This window comes from Trachurus trachurus (assembly GCF_905171665.1).
Source record: "Trachurus trachurus genome assembly, chromosome: 15".
In the NCBI taxonomy this organism is placed as follows: Eukaryota; Metazoa; Chordata; class Actinopteri; order Carangiformes; family Carangidae; genus Trachurus; species Trachurus trachurus.
In genome coordinates this window covers 18,024,488-18,042,967 of record NC_139906.1, presented here as the reverse complement: position 1 = coordinate 18,042,967, position 18,480 = coordinate 18,024,488, and the positions used below count along the sequence as shown (strand labels likewise).

Sequence of the window (18,480 nt, the reverse complement as noted above, 5' to 3'; positions counted from 1 at the left end):
TGTCACAAAAGTAGCAGCAAACAGCAAATGCACAATGTTTGCACCCGAAGTTGAGCAATGTGGCGTTTATCATTGTTGGCTGTTGCACCATACAGGTGTGGCTTTCAAGAGCTACACTACAGATGGCTGTAGTTACAGACTCTGCATAAATTTGACCACCTTATTTGGACATTAGTCTGCTCTCATGATCGTCATAAAAAGGAAGACAGCAACTACATCATCTCTGTAATGAGGCTACCATAAAGTCAACCCATCGGAAGAGCTCCCTGGGGAGCATGACGTCACGCTTTGCTTTTTCTTTTTTTCTTTTTTTTAAGCTGCAGCTTGTTGAGGTTACTAGTGTAACGAAAACAGAGCCCAGGTGCATTTCACAAGCAAGGAAGTTGTACGCTACCATCACAGAGGCAAAAACACAGGAAGCCCTCAGGACCAGACAGAACATCTTGGCTAGATGCGTCAAAAACACCCACAGCTATGGAAGTGTATGACCTTATGGAGGAAATACTTTAAACGGAATCACACACACACTACTGATGTTGACTTTATGTCCTGAACTTCCTATATTACAAAAAACCATTAAGTCAGGATTTGTTGTAATTTTCTGCACCTACAGATGTTTTGTAGGATAAATCAAGTGAAGTGAACTCAAGTGAATTAATTTTACACTTCATTCACTTTTCTGTATGTTTGTAATGAAGTAAGATAAAAAAAAAAAGTTAAGTTGCAGCTGGATGGAAGTTACAACTGAATAAACAAAAGCCTTGTTCCAACATACTGTATGAGCTACGTGCAATCTACCAGACACTCGAGTGTCATGAGCGGACAAGGATCTGTAAAAATGAGCAAAAGGATGTCATAGCAGCAACTTTCAATGAATCACACAGCTTCCTACTGATGACTTAATACTCATAACATCCTCTACTTCCAGTCTCATTCATTTTACCCCCCCACAACACTGGAGGAAATGCAATGTCAACATGCATTTGTGCAGTAGTCTTTAAACTCATCCAACATTATTGAAGCTAAATTAGAAAACTATTTCAAAAATGATCTGCATCTTCCTACCTTTGTTTTGTTGACCATTTTTTGAAGACTGAATTGCTTATTTTGACTTCCTTCACCTTCAGAGGAGATCTCTGTTAAGCCAGCTGCAACTGTACATTCATTTCCTCTACCTACATGTGAAAACAAAGAAAAACAATTGAAAACAGTGTGGGGGTGTGTCACTCAAGCTATCACACAGCAGGGGCTGTCTGTGTGTATTCATGTTGGCTCATCTCTGCTACGTTACACCACATGTACGTTACTAATTCAAGATCCCCAACAGACTATTACTTAATTTGATTAGCAATTAGCAAATAAAAAAAGTAACTTTTGAATCACAATTAATTTCTGTTTTTCACATTTTATTCATGAATACGAGGAAATCGAATCAGGTAACACAGTGACTTTTTTTTTCTTACCAGTAGCTGAAACCTAAATGTTATGAAATGGGGGCACAATGTGACCAAAGTTTAAAATGTGATACTGAAAAGTTCTTTCATACATTAAAGCAAAAGTAAGCGGAAATTTGTGTTAATATAAGTCTTAAATAGTTATATCTTCCGACGGCAATCACTTGCATAGAGTGTTTGGTCCGAAACACGGTTCTGTCAGTCACTCTGCTCTGCTGTAAGCCGAGGAGAAAACTTCTTGTATACTTCCTTGTATCCTACAAGCTTTATCCAATGAGAGAGAACGGCATGAAGGGCTATGTGTGCAGCCAACGGATGTGCGTGAATGTGGTGACGTAGGGACGAGGACCAATAGATCCATGACGAGGGCGGGGGCTGCTAACTCCATCGGCTGACAAGAACGACCGGATCGCTTACTTCTGCTTTAAGTCATATCTGATATTGTAAGATCTACTTACACCAGTAGTTTTTAAATAGAAAAGCATTAAATGCTGGTTGAATATTTGAAACTGTCCAGTTTCAAAACTAGACTTATCCCATTCATGGGGGTCACGCCTCATGAGTTGGAATAGTCATGAGTCTATCACTGACAAACATAACACCTGCAGCCAACAGCACCTCGTGTACATGGCTTTGTATTGTGGGAGAAAGCTAGAGATGATTTGAGAACTAAATAAGTAATTAGGCCTTTACAGGAAAGCACACATAGATAAAAAAAAATTACAAAGATGTACAATTTAAAAAGCCCTTGTTTCTTTAAGTTGTCTTTATTCTTTTTTATAAATGTGACATTCAAAGTTAAAGGTCAGGTTAAGAAAATAGCTGGACTTAATCATATACTTAAAGTATTCCCTGAAAGAAAAATTGCTTTTGGAGCTACAGTATAGTTACAGTCACAGTTACAAGTCTCCCACCAACATAAACACAATTGATAATAGTTTGATTGAAAATCTGAGCATGAGGTTCATGGTTATTAACATGCACACTACCATTAATACTATTATTAATGTGCACGTTCTAAACTCTGGCAGCCTTATTACTCACTTTCCAAGACATGAGAAAGGACACTGACATCAGAGGTTTTCTGCAGCTCAGAGACTGGGTGATCCTCTGTTAACGCTGTTGGTTGGCCTGGTGTAGATGCTCTTCTCCGTTTTCCTGCATCACTTGTAGTTGACCTGGTGGCTGTGAATGACAAGGTGCTTTGTCTTCGCCTTTTAGCCACAAGTGTTACATTGGCACTTGGACTATCCACTGCAGGCTGATGGTCTTTCACATCCTGTTGTGCATGACCATGTACATCAGACGGCTTGTTTTTGTGTCCTTTACCACTCTGTTTTTCTTCAAGTTTCCTTTTCTTTTTACTGTTAGTTTCAGATCCAATGCTTTCACTTCTTCTTTGTTTTCTCGTCTGTGTGGTGGAGTCCAACTCAAAAGGAATTTTAATGTCTATGTCCTCAACTAGTCCAGACATGAGAGGTCTTTTTGACCTCTTGCTGTGGTTAGCTGGGGAGAAATAGTCCTCAAACACATTATCATCCTCAGTTGAAACTGAGGCGACACTCTGAGATTCACCAGATAGGCTTAAAGATCGTACTGAGGTAGAAAGTGATGGTCTGGCTCGTTTGTGTATCTTCTGTTTTTGTAACTGAGGAGCAGCTTCTTTTGCCAGTTCGACTGCGGTATCACCTGAAACAGCGGGTGATGAGAGGCAACTGAGAGAATTCACATCATCGGGACAAATACTGCTCTTAATCTCTGTAAACGATTTAGATGCTTTCATTTTTTGCTTTCCCTTTTCAGATTTGTTAGTTAATGGGACGGGTGATTTTTCTCTTTGAGAGTTCTTACTGTTATCAGATCTAGTATCCTGGGGCGGAGCTTCTAATAAGTCTGCAGATTTGTGTTTATCTGCAGGTTTTTTTCTGACTGAAGCCCTTCTTGACTTTTTTTGTCTACTGCATTCTTCGTCCTTTTTGTCCTCCAGGTCAGGGAATTTCAAAGGACTTGGGATCCTTTTTGGCACCTCACGGCAGGGGGACAGCCAGGGCTTTTCAGAACCTTTCCTGGGGTGTTTTTCAAGATGGTCATGGTCAGTAACTTGTGTTCTCCCTTCTTCTTTATCAGGTGAGCAACCAGGCTCAGCGGCAGAAGCACTGGAATCATCATCTGACTGGTCATCTATATTGGAGAAAGAGTAATGATCATTAGGGGTTTATGCATCTCTCAGCTACCGCAGGGTCACTGCCTGTGTTGAGTTTCCTAGTGTGATTAGCAGGGTTGTCAGTGGCTCCCACTGACCCCCACTATATAAACCAAAGACTTCTGCTTGTGCTTCAAAAGCTCACACACCAACATTGTCCGCTACATAGCAACTGTGAAAGCTGAAGTAAACAGGGAGCTGAAGAAGAAAATTGCTCATGTAGCAAGTTTCAAAGACCAGGATATTTTTCTTAGCTGTCAGAGCCAATGAGGGCAAAACAAGAGTAAATACTGCACATTCAGAAGCTGACTCCAATGGGATGCCATTGTCGCTTTGTGTCTGCCAGTTACTGTTAGTATCGCCCTAGATTCTTATAAGGCAGCTTTTAAAACAGTAAAATGCCACAAACACACTAAAGAGTACATCTTTAGGCAAAACGTACACAAATAGAAGATGTGATTCTCTGTAGCTTTTTGCCTAAGAGCATCATGTGACTCATTAAGTAATATATTCAACAAATTCAAACATTCACTTCTTATTTCAGGAGCTTCAGAGAAACAAACATGAACTAATATATGAATAATTTGCCAAGATGTTTACTCCAACTGTATCTCATGCTGCATCATATGGGTTCATCTGTCCTCATTTTGTGGCTTTATTTACAAACTATATTAAATGCTGCAATTTACCTAGAAACCTAGAAACAGAACTTGGGATTAGGTAGAGATACATAAAATAATTTACTGATCACACTTAATTTTCTTACACATTAATTTGAGGACTGTCGGTGTGCTTCCAATAGCGGGTTTCAGTCCGGTGGGAGAGCAGGATTCAAGCATTTGTGAAGCTGAAAGACAGTGACATTTGAGAGAATTGGTTGGCATTTCAAAAGTGTTGAAATGTTTTTAAGGCCCTATCAATTCATCAGCCTGCACATCTGCTGATACACATACCAGTGGGTGAGAGGTTTTCCCGCTTCTCTTTCATGTCTTTCAAACGCTGTGCCATATAGTCTGATCTTTTCAATGCAGGGCTATAGACTATTCCATTCTCTTCATCAATGATGATGGGCGACACATCTGTAACTGTAGAAATGATTGTCAGACGATAATCTACATCCTTTGGTCTTAATAAAACATTCCATAGGTGCAATAATCTCTTACCCAGAGGTTCATTTGGAGCAAGGTCTCTCATCATCTTGTCTAACTTTTTCCTCATGCGCTTGTCATTTTCAGGTGTCCTGTCTGGAGAATCTTTCGGCCGCATGCAGCGATGCTACATGAATGAACACAATTTTAGAATAGGAAGTAAACAGATGCACATTTTAATACTTTAAAGAGCAAAACTAAAAATGGTACTATGATTAACAATGAACAAATCATTATCTCACTCAAGTCTCCTAGAGCAGTCATTCCAAACCTGTGGTAGGTATTACAAGTAGGCCCCCAAATCATTTTCAAAATAGATCTTTTTAAAAGATACTAAATATATTATCTATAGGCCTGGGCGATAAAACGATCTCCAATCATGACCACGATCAACATTTAAAATACAACTACATGACATCTCATTTATAAATTCTGAATCAAGTGAGGATAAGACTTGAGCAACTGAATCAAAATTAAATACATTTACAACGACAGCTTTAAATGAACATAAACATCATAGGTAAACCTAACTCTACTCACTTTCTTGTTCTTCAACACAGGGTTGCTTTCGTTTAAGGCTGGAAACGACTCCTCATCCGCACGCACACCATCATCATGACATCTGGACAACATTTCACCAAAAATAAGCCACAATGATCCCCAGACACATCTTGTAAAATAACAATACAATCACAGAAAACATCATAGAGTTGTTGAGGTTACCTGGCTACCCAGAGAACAGAGACCAGCTTCACATGACCTTTCTTGGCTTTTGTCCATGTAGCTAAATGACCATTGTTGAAGACTACGTGTGTGACTTGTTTATTGAAAGTTTTCGATATCTGTAAAGGAAAGGCAGATTTAAATTTGGCAATATGTACGTGCTGTCTGTAAATAATATACAGTATAGTAAAAATGTGTTTAGGTGCCCTGTGGTCTCACCTGTGCACCCATTTCCTGCAGCTGCTGAACAAATGATAATGAATAGTTCGCTGTTTTGTCTGATGACCACACATCAACATAGGCGACGACATCTGCAGACACATTAAAGAGAGTTATAAGCCATAACGTCCAACCAAACTGCAGTAACACTAAGATCATGTACAGTACCTTTTAGAAGTGAACATTTGTTGCTGGTGGTCATTACTTGCCTCCTTAGGTCCAAGAATTACCTACACAAAAACAATAAAGATATATTTTGAGATGGAAGTTTTCGCAATATACAAGAATTTTACTTCAGCTGCTTGGTCCAGAGAAAATGCATAATAATTAATTGTTATAAACTACAATAATTATTGTTGTTGTAGTCATTCCATTAAATTGTGTTAACTGAAGAATTAGACACAAGTCTTACAAGTCTAAAAAGTTAAAATAAAACTTGTGAGTTGTGATTTGAAACAGAGAAAAACAAGCCGCTGGCAGTGACTTTCAGGCTTATTTTGCTGCAGAGGAATGAACAGAGTTTCTGTCAATCAACCAATCATTTATTGACTAAACGTAAGAAAACGAGTGAAGACACAAGCTTTTAATCAAAAGCTGTGCTGTGTTTTAAAGAATTGAGAATGCTCTCAGAAATCATAACACAAATAGCTGTCACATAAAAAAAACAATGTTTGGTGTGACCAACCTTTGCATTTAAATCAGTACCAATTCTCCTGCGTGCAGTTCTTCAAGGCACTTGGCAGGGGGGTTGATCCAAGTACCATGGAGGACTTGCCACAGTTCCTGTGAGGATTTACAGTAAACTGCCTTGGTGTGTCCCGTCCCTTCATGAGCAGGTCTCTGTGTGAGCCGGACCATCTGTTGCAGGGCTGCTCCTGTCTCTCAGGATCGTTCAGACCGATGACTCTGACTGTAGGTTAGGGGTCTTTGACATGCTGCAGAATCGATTAGGGACCGATTAAAAACATCCATGAAGGTTTTGCCCAGTGCATAACAATCTCATCTAACTGCACTGAATTTATATCAACTTGTAATGTCAATATATTGGATATAATCGGTCTAATTTCAATGAAAACCTGACATGGTGCTTATATGTTTATTTTCACAGATTGTTCAGGCTGTTGAAATCTACACCTGCTGGATACTTTGCATCTGCTCTTTGCGCTTTCATACTGTTCATTTATTTATATATTACTTTTTCAATTGCATTTTATCCCTACTATAAGGTTCTTTTAATCTCCCCACTATGACATGTTGTCTGTTGTTGTCCATCTGTTGTTGTCCATCTGTGTATTGTCCAGTGTGTTTGAATGTCTCTGTGTGCACATCTACCTGGCTGCAAACCCATGTTCCCTGTTTCGGAATTGGGACAATAAAGATACTTTGACTTTGGTGGAGGAAACAAGTTTTTTTTTCTCTATGCATCTATGAAATGTTCACGGTATGCCCACCCACCCACCTCTACCTGTATTTTCCAGACACTGTCGTGTTTTAAATACTATTTCTTTTTAAACATTACTTAAACGTTAACCGTTAACAACAGCAAAAGTTAGTGAAAAATATAGACAACCTTTGACCTTAGTCACAGTGTACAGTGCACTACTTATAGCACATACGTTGATAAAACACCTGTGACTTCAGCCCGCATCTATAAATGTTTCCTACATGGCTTGTCAGGCTCAACTCTAACGTTGGTGCTTGGTTACGCAACGTTTAGCTGCTAAACTGCTGAGCTAACTAACTTTAGTAGCATGTTGCTGCTGTGGCTAACGTGAGTTAATACTTCCGTAAAGTTTTGACACACGTATCACGCCCTTTTTGACTATTGGACAATACGTGGACATGAACACGGATATCGACCAGATTTCGTCAGTAGTTTTTCTGTACTTACTTTTAACGCCAGTGAGGTTTAAATTGCGACGTTTTCAGCTAAAATCTGATAACATGATGGTCCAGTATTCGCGCGTGCAGTTTATGCTGCAAAGCATTCTGGGACAGGAGGCAGCTGATTGGCTTACAGCTGGAAGACGTGTACGTCACCTCTGGCCTCTTTACAGCATGGATGTATTATATTAACAGCTTTACAGTCGCTCTAAGGAACTTGAGCAATAGTGTAAATTTTTTTAATTGACTGTAAAAGATTATGTAGCCTACTTTGACCATGGAAAACATGATATTACTTACGGTATATCACAAATCTATTGGTTTTGTACGGCAAATTCCATAGGCAATGTATACATGTAATGTAAACATTCAAAAGTCTCCCCCAACATGAAGTTTTTCATGTGAATTTAATGGAAAACCATAACATGTATTGATACTAAACAAAGCGTCACAACTACAAATCTATATGAGAATCTTTTCAAAGAAGAGTAATGCATACATGTCTATTCTGTTTCCTTTCTTCTTATCCCCATGTCATTTTATTTATTTGTTTATCTATATTTTATGATTATTATTAGCCTATATCTTTTTTAAATATTGTTAATACTGCTCATATCCATAAGCATAAATTGGGTACTATTATTTTTGCTCTGATTAATGTGACATTTTATGGAGCACCTGTCTGATGCTCTCTGTACATGTGATTGTTCAATGCCTTTTCAATAAAGTTCATTGAGAGAGAAAAAAACAGTGCTCTGAGGAGTGTAGGCCTACTTCAGTGCCCACCTATCTTTTAAATGTGAATGAATTTTAGCCTATCAAGTGTAATTTTGTAGTACTTATAATACCTAAATTCTAAAATATTTCAAAAGTGTACGTACCTACTTCTGCAGACATCTCATAGACTTTTCAGATCAAGACAGCCTCAGAGTAATCAAACAATCAATAACGAATACTGATTATATGCTTTGGGAGTCATGGCACGTTTGATGCCTGCGTTATTTTAGGCGAGACAAAACTCCAATGCATTAATTAATTCTAGTTTGCTACATACATTCACAGTAGCTGCTGGACTAAGCAGATAGATAGAATTAATAATAGGCTAATAATTTTCAAATATTATAATTTAAGAAATACTAAATACTGAGGTAGTTTTAGTAATAGTGCATCTACAAAGACACCCTGGCTAATAAAATCCTAAACTAACACATTTTAACATTGGCTGCCTTGCATACACATTGGATATTATTTATTTATTTAGCAAACAGCTGTAGATTAAACTCTCATTCAACGATTTTATAAACTGTTACATTTTACCTCTTAAAGTCACATTAATCACCAAACACAATGCATTTTTCTTCACTAAGCTAACACACTGATTTCACAGTAGGCTACCAACGTCATGAATATAAAAGTAAAAGTAGTAATACTATAAAATACCAGAAATACAACAGCACCAGTCCACTCATGTTCAGTATATATCTCAAAAGGCATGTGTTACTTTTCAGAACAACATATTCCATGACAGCTTAAGTGAAAAATCAACACATAAGGTGTCTTAATAGTGCACCACGTGCATCGAGAACATCCTAACTGCTCCTTTTTTATCATAGGTGGCTGGGAAGTGCCACAGTACTGTCACAAAATTTTTTACACTCATCAGTTTTACACTGAGGACACGTTGACATGTCAGTAAGAAAATCACAGGAGTAAATAATACAGTGCATGATGGCTGGACTCCATTTTGCTGTTGCCAACCTGTCCAGTGTGAATCCCACCCACGCCCAATGTCGATGGGATTGGTTCCAGTCTCTATATGGATGAGCAGTATAGATAATGGATGTATGGATGCTCCAGTTGCAGAGTCAGTGTGTTATGCACATTGTCACACTGGTGCACTTGAACACAACAGAACCATTGTTAATGTTATTAGCAGCACCTGTGCCTCTCCTGCAATGACAAGTCCAAATGTGCTGTGAAAAGGCCTATTCAGCGAACACAGCATATTCTCTCTGAATGCACCTGTTATGTTTCTCATTTTCTCCTTTCTTGTCACCTCTCTGCATGTTGATAACATACGCTGCAGCTTCCAGAGTTGTTCCAAAATACTTCGAGACATAAGGAAAAACATCTTGAAAACATTTTGCTATGTTTTTCTGAAATTTAAATGACAACCAACTGGGTAATTTCCTGTTAGTATAAAATGTACAAATCTTATGTTGATTACTTTTTTTCTCCCTTATTTACAGTATTGCAAAAAAAGAAAAGAAAAAAAAGAAGCAGTATTCTGTAATGAGTGCAATGCTGATTATCACTATTAAACATGGAACTGGGATTCAGTCACTGGGTATACACTTGACAATATATTGAAAATTAAATTGCTCCTTTTGTAACTACGAGTTACCGCATAATAAGATAAACCAACACTATACTGCACACTTCACTGACAAAAAGGTTGCACTTAAAACCACTATCAAAACTGCTGCACTTTTGTTTAATGTGGAACAAACAGTAGAAGTTAGTCCTACAGCTGTGCAGTCTACATGCGACTACATCCTACTGCAGTAGCATCTGTTGGGTCAGAGTCCGACAGAGTTGCTCCTGTGCTGGAGAGGCACTGAAGTGCGGGACACTTCCATGTGCACAGTGGACATAGGGAAATGCTCGCACTCCTCCTCCAGTGGGTGGCAGAGGCAGTGCAGGAACACCTCTCTTACTTCCTGTCGAAAGTTGGAGTTGAGGAAGCCGTAGATTATGGGGTTGATGCAGGTGGAAGACATGGCCAGCAGGTGGCAGAGAGAGAACAGCAGGTTGTGGTGGCAAATGGGCAGAGCCTCCTGGTTCCAGTCGGCCACCACATTGAAGATGGTGAGAGGCAGCCAGCAAAGAGCGAAGACTGTTATGAGAACGACCAGCATGATGTTGATTCGGCGGCTGTGGGTCATGCGATGGTTTTCTGGGGTCCTGGCACGGTCTAGCATTTCTTTGCGGCGGCGTAGGCGCACAAAAACTCTAACGTAGCAGAGCAGGACCAGCAGTAGTGGACCACAGTATTGGAAAAGCAGGAGCCATGTGGTGTAGGCCAGCCTGTGTTGCTGGGACGGCCAGTGCTCCAGACAGGCCTCCATGTGGGGAGTTGAGGGGACATAAGATAAAAGACTGCGATATGGATGTGGAACCACGGATGAGTTGTCTGTGTAGGAGGCGGGCTGAGGTGGAGACACATTGAGATAGGACTGAGGAGAGGCTTGGTGATGAATTGGAGACTGGGGCAGGATTACATTCGCGTAGGGCTCATTTGTGAGTTGCTGAAAGGCCAAGAAAGGTGAAGAGGTGAAGCATGCAAGAATCCAAATGAGGACGACCGCCGTGTAGGCCTGGGGAATGCTGGGTTTCCACCCAGAGGGGTTAATGATGAGTTGATGTCTTTCCAGAGCAATGAATACTAGAGACAGCACAGAGACAGTCACAGACACACACTGGATGAACGGCACGAGCCGACATAACAGCGACCCAAACACCCAATGGTCCATTAGCGTGTAGATAACGGTGAAGGGCAGGCAGAAGACACACACCAGAATGTCAGAGAATGACAGGTTGCAGATGAAAATGCTAGTGACATTGACTTTTTCTCTGCGACGGGTGATGATGCCGATGAGGCCGATGTTCCCCACCAGCCCCAGAACCATTGTGATGCTGTACCACACTACGAGAAACCCCGTGATGACAGGAGACATGTGGCACTGCTCTTCATGCCCAAGAACAAAGAGGTTTGAGAGAAGCGCGCTCTCATTCCCCGGCCGCTCCTGCACAGGCTCATGACCGGTTCTTCCCTCCTCCCATGGCAGTGAGTGTGCAGAGCTGGAGCTGTTCAAGGACAGAGACCAAGCTGTCGCTGACTGATTCGTGCTCGTGTTGCCACTAAAGGACATCTCACCAGGACTTCAGTGTCACCAGCCTCCAGGATCAAACAGTCCATCCCAGCCCTCTGAAAACATGCATCTGAAACAAAGAGAGGAAACGCACAGAGGGAGACAAGAGAAAAATACATTATTCACTTGCGGAGCTTCAAAGGAACTGCTCATGTAGAAGTGATATGTATATTCAAGTTCATCTTGCAGCTGTGGAGAAAAGGAAAGCTGCAACTTGTGTTTTTTTTTTACAATTTACTGTAAGACACTGTGGCAATTTGTTCAAGAAAGCACTGTCATTAAAACACCCTTATGCTCTATATTTAGCCAAGCTAGTAGTATGGCTGTAGGATTGTTATGTCAGGTTTTGTCATGTCAGTATTTTATTCATCTTGTTCCTGTTCATGTTTCCCTTACATCTCTTAGAGCTTATGGTTTTGCTCTTTGAGTCATCTATTCCTGAATCCTGTAGCCTAAGGTGATTTGTCTATTCCCACATTGGCCATCCTGGTGCGATGCCTCCTCTGTTCCAGCTCCCAGTCGACATTACACCTGCTCTTCATGTCCCATTAGCAGCCCCTAGTCTCATTTCAGCTATCTGGTCACGTAGCTCCAGATCCCAAATTGCCGGTTTGACCATCTTCCTGGCTGATGTTGTATCTCCTGCTTTGCTTACAATCCAGCCAACATTAGCCCCTGGTTTCCTGCCACTGGTCCCATCACCTAAAGCTCTTGATCTTCAGTCGGTGGCCCAGGCTTCATCAGCGTCTGTTGGTAGTCCACCCGCCTCCTGCTCCTGATCCCTATTCAACTGTCTGGCCAGCTCCTGTTGACCCTCCCCACTAATGACACTATACCCTCCTGTACACCTTCTTTCATGTTTCTACAATTTGGAGATCTTGCTGTTTATACAGTATCTGTACACAGTTCACACATACAGAGAGGATGACAATGGTTACTGTGTAATGCTTTTATCAGGATTTCGTATTAAGCAGCACTGAAGTTACTACTTCTCTTTTCTCGTCTTATTACTGACGATCTCAGACTTTTTAGAAGCCTCCAGTTCGGTTTCAAGACTGTAACACAACACAATCGCTTCAACAACAGTGAGTTACTATGCAGACATTTAAGCATAGATGATAGATTGTGTGCGATGCTGAAGTGAAAGGGCATGACATTGTCAAAATCCTAAAAATGGATACCAACTCTCTCCCCCGGAACCTCTGCCATGTGCTGTGAAATCCAGCATCGCGAGGAAAATGAGCCTGTCATTTTCCATTAACAGCACACACACTTAGCTATCAGTCACTTCACACTGCATCATTGCTAACCTACAATGTCAGAGTGTTGTGTGAGCTGCAGGCAGGGTTGCACAGCATTGATCATCCTTTGTTCAGGGAGGGAAGGCAGGTGTAATGTCACCAGTAACCAGATGTAACAAACAACTGTAACAGAGCTGAGGAACCATGAGCACCAGCGGGGAAAAATGAAAAAAAGAAAAAGAAAAAAAGACCCATTAATGGACAAATTTGAACCTGTCATGTCACAGTGATGTGGCACTGATGCACATCCACCATGTGGTTGTTTGTGATCAGTCGCCTCCAGAGCAAAATCTCTGCAGAATAAGGAACACTGTGACCTGGCACTGCTCTCGGTCATATTCTTGTTTTCTTCCTCTGAGAAGTGTAAATGACAAAGTAGTGCTCTTTAACAGGGAGATGAGAGATAGCTGAACATCATTTTCCTTAGACCAGATTCCACCACTGCACCATTACATTTCATCAAATAGAAAACATACATGTAAAATATTGTTATGTTTGAAACTTAATGAGTTGAACTGGAATGTAAAAGAGCAAAAATGCAGTACAGAACAAGTACACTTCAAGATTTTATTTTTTCTGTTTTATTGGAACAATATTTTTTGCAAATGTGTCTAAATAAACGGCAGCAGACACTGTGGTGTCTGAATCTGAGATTAGGACTCAAACCTCATTATTCCTCGCTGAAGGTGTCAGGGATTGTGGGTGATACCCCCGTGACATAATCACATCTCTGCACAGTATTGAAACATTAATTTAAAAGAGATCCATAATGTCTACCTCATATCAGGTTTTTCCCTATTCACCTGGTGAAATCTGGATGCATAGTAAAAAATGCCTTCTGCAGATGACTATTGTGGCCATGCATTGTTCAAAAACCTTTTTTAAAGAAAGATACATTTTCTATGGTACACCTGTATAACAGTGCCCACTAAGTCGAGAGGAAAGACAGCCTTTTCATAACTCATTAACTAATAAAAGAATAATTTTCCCAACAAAGATCACTCTGAGTAAATGAAGCACTTACATAGTGCGCTGGTTGAGTGAAGTGTCTGTGTGATGCCAGGAAGACGGAGAAAATGATCCTCTGAACAGGTGTGAATCCACAGAGACGAGAGTTGGAGAAGGAGCTAAACATCATAACAACCAGAACGTTTCTGTCAGAGACAGCGGCTAGAAGTGAGGCTATTATTGGAGTGTTAAAGCCCTGTGGTTGTGGAGACCCTCTGAGTGCTAAGCTCTGCTGTCACACAGTGGTGGATCCATTCAATTACATCTGAAAAGTGACTCCTAATGTGAGTACAGTAAAAGAAACAAAGAGCAGGCCAGAAGCAATACAGTCGATGCAGCATGGTTTATTGGTAATTGTAAATGAGAACACACCATAAACATGTGGATAAAACAGATTTTTTTTTTTATCAACAGTGCATTTTGGAGGTCACTTCATTAAGGGTTTACTCGGGAATAGTCGGCCAAGCACTCCTCCATGCTACAGTCGAATCAAGATCACAAGAGAAAAAAGAAAGATTAATATCTCCACAAGAAGAGAAAAATCATAGTCTATTTTGTGTGGAGTGCAAACATAAGAGTGTTTTATCTGTTGATCATAATGAAAGGCATGAAAAACTTACTTGAAACAGCAGCCCATGCCATGTGTGTAACAAGTGCAGGTTTTGCAGTCCGTCTTCCAGGTAGTGTGAAGTTCACGCTGGTTTCCATCCAAGTCCACACAAGCTGCATGTGAGGATAAACATATTGTAATAGATCTGCTGCAGTGAATCATCCTCAGTGTGTTCGGATGTGTGCATGGATCTGGTTCTACAGTTAAGTAAGTTGCAGTTACAGTAAGTTGTATCTCTCTACAGTTTGTGTTCATGGCCACTCACACTGCATTTCCTCGTTTCCTACGTTCGGCTCAAAGACGCAGATGGAGTGGCACAGAACAACCAGTCCCAAAAGACAAGCAAGCACTTGGAAAGATGCCTTAAGACGTAAACACATGACATCAATAAACATGGTGCATGTTTAGACTTTCCCAATTGAAATGTGAGGTGTAAAATACTCACCATCCTCAGGTGTGATGTGACCCAATTAACAGGACAACAGTGTGTCAGGGTGCTCTGATGGTATCTTTATATCTAAGATGTGCCCCCCTGCAGCATTATTATTGTTATTTGTTTAAGGTGGGAGAAAGCAGCAATTTCTGAATTATATGTCTGAAGGCATCCCTCGCCGAATCAAGACATTTTCACCAATAACAGACATATCTTTCCACTAACACAAGGAAGCTGGATTTTAGAAACATTATTCACTTCATTTTAGAAAAGTAAATAGGAGCACATTAGTGAAAAAACAGCAGAAGAAACTGTGGTCAAACATTGAATTTCCAGATATTTGGTTCAGTTTAACTGTGAATGTATAGCAGACACACTTCAATAGTAACCATTCTGTGAAATAGGCCTATAACTAAACATAACTAAGATTAAGAGTTGAAGCAAAAATTCAAAGAAAAAAAACAAACCCTCAGTGACCGAGAGAGCTCTTTCAGTAGCCTAGTGAAGAGAACGTGTTTTTCCTATTGCACAACGAGAAACGGCAGACTGGCATGGGAACATGTCGTCTTGACAACTCCCAACCATGTAAATCCTGATCAATTTCCTTCAAGAAATGTTGAGAGATTAGAAAGACAAATATTGATTTAACCTGAAACATCAATGTGGTGAGATATCAATAATCAAAATAATAATCTTAAGGCAAATGACTGTGTGAGAAAATGTCTCCATCTGCCATCTCTTGGTCTCTTCAAAAATTAAATTAATTTATTTAGCCTTTAGCATGCAATTAATATCAGAGGAACAGTTTAACATTTTATAGTCAGATGAGAGGTTAGACGATGCTTTCACACAGTAGCTGTCCATGAAGTTATGGCCAGGAGGCATCTTAGCTTAGTTTATCATAGCATGATTAGGAAACAGAAGGAAACAGCTACCTTGTTCTGTCCAGAGGGGAGCAGGTCACATCCTGTCAGTTGTAATATGGACATTTCAAGTGGTTACACTGGGTCCCTCTCACAGGCCTTTACAGCGGGGTTGGTAACCCAGCCGGTTACGTGCAACGATAATAAAACATCCTACAGGCCTATTCAGACTTTGTTGACAGCTACTGTACATTATTGTTTACTCTTTGACTCTTGTTCATTTTTTTGTGTAGGCTACATATGTGCCCACATCAACGCAGATCAATATTCTAAAATGTAATCTGATTACAGTAATTAGATTACTGGTAGGCCTACTTTGTAGTTTTTTTCCCCTCAACACTGTCACTCTGAATACAGTATTATAGAATTGATATAAAAAATTTCATGAAATCGTTTGCATGAAACAGAAGCGTTAACCCTCAGCAGCGAAGCACTGCCATAGACCCGCCACCAGGCCAAGCAGATGTTCACCAAGAGCCAGGGACATCCCAACCATCCTCCTATCCTCCTACAAAGGTTAGCCTATAACAAACAAAGAGCAGGCCAGAGGAAATAGACTTGAAGCAGTTTTGTATATTGGTTATTCATTGCATGTGAACACACCATAAACTTGTTGATACAATTTAAACGATGAAAAGGACCTATTGCATTTTTTGTAAGTCACTGAGAAGTGTGTTTAATTAGCTAAAAACTCTTTTGGGTGGGTCTAGCACCACCTAGTACGAGTAGGCCTTCTTATCCACAAGCAACTCACACTAATCAAGAAGATCCACTTCATTTTCATCAGGGATCCTGAGAGACAAAAAGAAAGAGCAATAGGCCTACTGCATGCAAACAAATGGCATTCTTACAGAAGTACAAAATTATTAGTATTATGAGATCCAACTCTTTTCCCAATTTTTTATCAGGTTGATGCAGGTGGAAGACATGGCCAGCAGGTGGCAGAGAGAGAACAGCATAAAGGCAGCCTCCTCCAGTCGGCCGCCGCCACCAAGATAGTGAGTGGCAGCCAGCAAAGAGCAAAGACTGATAGGCTATGAGGGCGACCAGCATATGATGTTGATTCGGCAGCTGTGGGTAATGCGCATAGACTGGTGGTTTGCTGGGGTCCTGGCATGGTCTAGCATTTCTTTGCGGCAGCGTAGGCGCAGGGCCGTTGTATAGGGGAGAAAGGACCGAGTAGGGCCCACAAAAACCCCCAGTAGTCTAATCTTTGTATGACTGAATTATTCTGCATAAGACCCTGACTAATACTCATAGCAATGCTGCATTAGCATCAAAACAAAGTAGGCTAAATAAAAAATGATAATACTATGTAGTCTAAGAAAAAAAGTGGAAAAGTCAGGGGCCCACCAACATAGCAGAGCAGTAACAGTGGACCACAGTTGCTGATAAACATTCATTTGTCATTGTTTATGTTATTATTGTCTACATGCGGCTGGTGTCTTTGTGTAGGCTTATTTGTGTTGTTGTAAGCGGGCTGTCACCCTTTATTTTGAAATTACCATTTTTATTCTGACATTCTGAAACTGAGTGTGAGAAGTAAGCCTAAACATACGAAGGTGAAGACACACATGTGCTGTAGTAAAGCTAAAAAAGTTAAGTTACTGACCAATTTAAGTGGTTAAGTGTTAAAGAAACATCAAAAGACCAGAGATAATTCCTTTACAGGGCATGCAGCCAACGAGGTAAATAATGTGTTTTGTCTGTTTTTTACTTTACCGATTGTTTTTCATGTTTATGTTTAGGTACTCTGATGCTAGTCACTTCACACTGCATCATTGCTAACCTACAATGTCAGAGTGTTGTGTGAGCTGCAGGCAGGGTTGCACAGCATTGATCATCCTTTGTTCAGGGAGGGAAGGCAGGTGTAATGTCACCAGTAACCAGATGTAACAAACAGCTGTAACAGAGCTGAGGAACCATGAGCACCAGCGGGGAAAAATGAAAAAAAAAACAATAATGGACAAATTTGAACATGTCACAATGATGTGGCACTGATGCATATCCACCATGTGGTTGTTTGTGATCAGTCGCCTCCAGAGCAAAATCTCTGCAGAATAAGGAACACTGTGACCTGGCACTGCTCTTTATCATATTTTTGTTTTCTTCCTCAGAGAAATGTAAATGACAAAGTAGTGCTCTGAGATGAGAGATAGCTGAACATAATTTTCCTTTGACCAGATTCCACCACTGCACCATTACATTTGTTGTGGAAATGTATACCTGCCTGTGGAGACTCAAAAAACAAGACCAATGAAATATCATGCACAATGATTTATTCTCTATTAGAGAGGTACTGTATAGAGAAAGGACACAACACAGAACCACACGACAGTCTATGAGCTCAGGGTTGTGCCCACTGAGCAGTGGTTGCAGCCCCTTCTGATACTTCATCCTATGCCTCTTGTTATCTCATTCCTAGTCATAAAATGAGTTCAGGGTGCGATACTCAACGGATGTGTGTCCCACAAGTGATGTTGTAGCAACCCCCTTTGTTGCTTTACCTATAGGAATTTACAACATAGATCAGTTGAGAACAAGGTTATGTACAGAGTTCATCCTGTTGCCTTCCTCGTCCCAGGGTTACTGCAGTCAGGGCTTGGTTGAACGAACTCTACAGGTTTCATACATGGCTTAAA

The 18,480-nt window shown here is 40.5% G+C and overlaps 2 protein-coding genes and 1 long non-coding RNA gene across 6 annotated transcripts in view; all 3 read right to left on the bottom strand.

Annotated features, from left to right (window-relative positions):
* Nucleotides 1-7,711, bottom strand: part of mcph1 (microcephalin 1) — a 29,966-nt gene extending 22,255 nt beyond the window's left edge. For 2 of the 4 annotated variants that reach the window (XM_083988231.1, XM_083988233.1), the window contains exons 1-11: nt 7,639-7,711; nt 6,433-6,682; nt 5,916-5,977; nt 5,748-5,839; nt 5,529-5,647; nt 5,346-5,427; nt 4,821-4,932; nt 4,611-4,742; nt 4,424-4,504; nt 2,499-3,635; nt 1,066-1,175 (exon numbers count right to left, since the gene is read on the bottom strand). In XM_083988231.1, coding sequence (XP_083844357.1) covers nt 1,066-1,175; nt 2,499-3,635; nt 4,424-4,504; nt 4,611-4,742; nt 4,821-4,932; nt 5,346-5,427; nt 5,529-5,647; nt 5,748-5,839; nt 5,916-5,949 — 1,899 coding nt within the window. In that variant the 5' untranslated portion in view covers nt 5,950-5,977; nt 6,433-6,682; nt 7,639-7,711. Of the gene's footprint in view, nt 1-1,065; nt 1,176-2,498; nt 3,636-4,423; nt 4,505-4,610; nt 4,743-4,820; nt 4,933-5,345; nt 5,428-5,528; nt 5,648-5,747; nt 5,978-6,432; nt 6,683-7,638 lie in introns of those variants that run through there. The other 2 variants (XM_083988230.1, XM_083988232.1) reach the window with 1 other exon arrangement.
* A 2,499-nt stretch (nt 7,712-10,210) lies between these two features.
* On the bottom strand, nt 10,211-11,563 carry LOC310997772 (neuropeptide Y receptor type 4-2-like; the record flags this gene model as incomplete). The annotated part of the gene is made up of 1 exon (XM_083987564.1): nt 10,211-11,563. One exon carries the CDS (start codon nt 11,561-11,563, stop codon nt 10,211-10,213), a length of 1,353 nt encoding a protein of 450 aa, XP_083843690.1.
* Nucleotides 11,564-14,492: 2,929 nt separating this feature from the next.
* Nucleotides 14,493-14,953, bottom strand: LOC310998159. The gene is made up of 3 exons (XR_014595978.1): nt 14,928-14,953; nt 14,748-14,844; nt 14,493-14,595 (listed from the first exon to the last, which is right to left on the bottom strand). It is a non-coding gene; the product is annotated as an uncharacterized lncRNA (long non-coding RNA).
* Nucleotides 14,954-18,480: the final 3,527 nt, after the last annotated feature.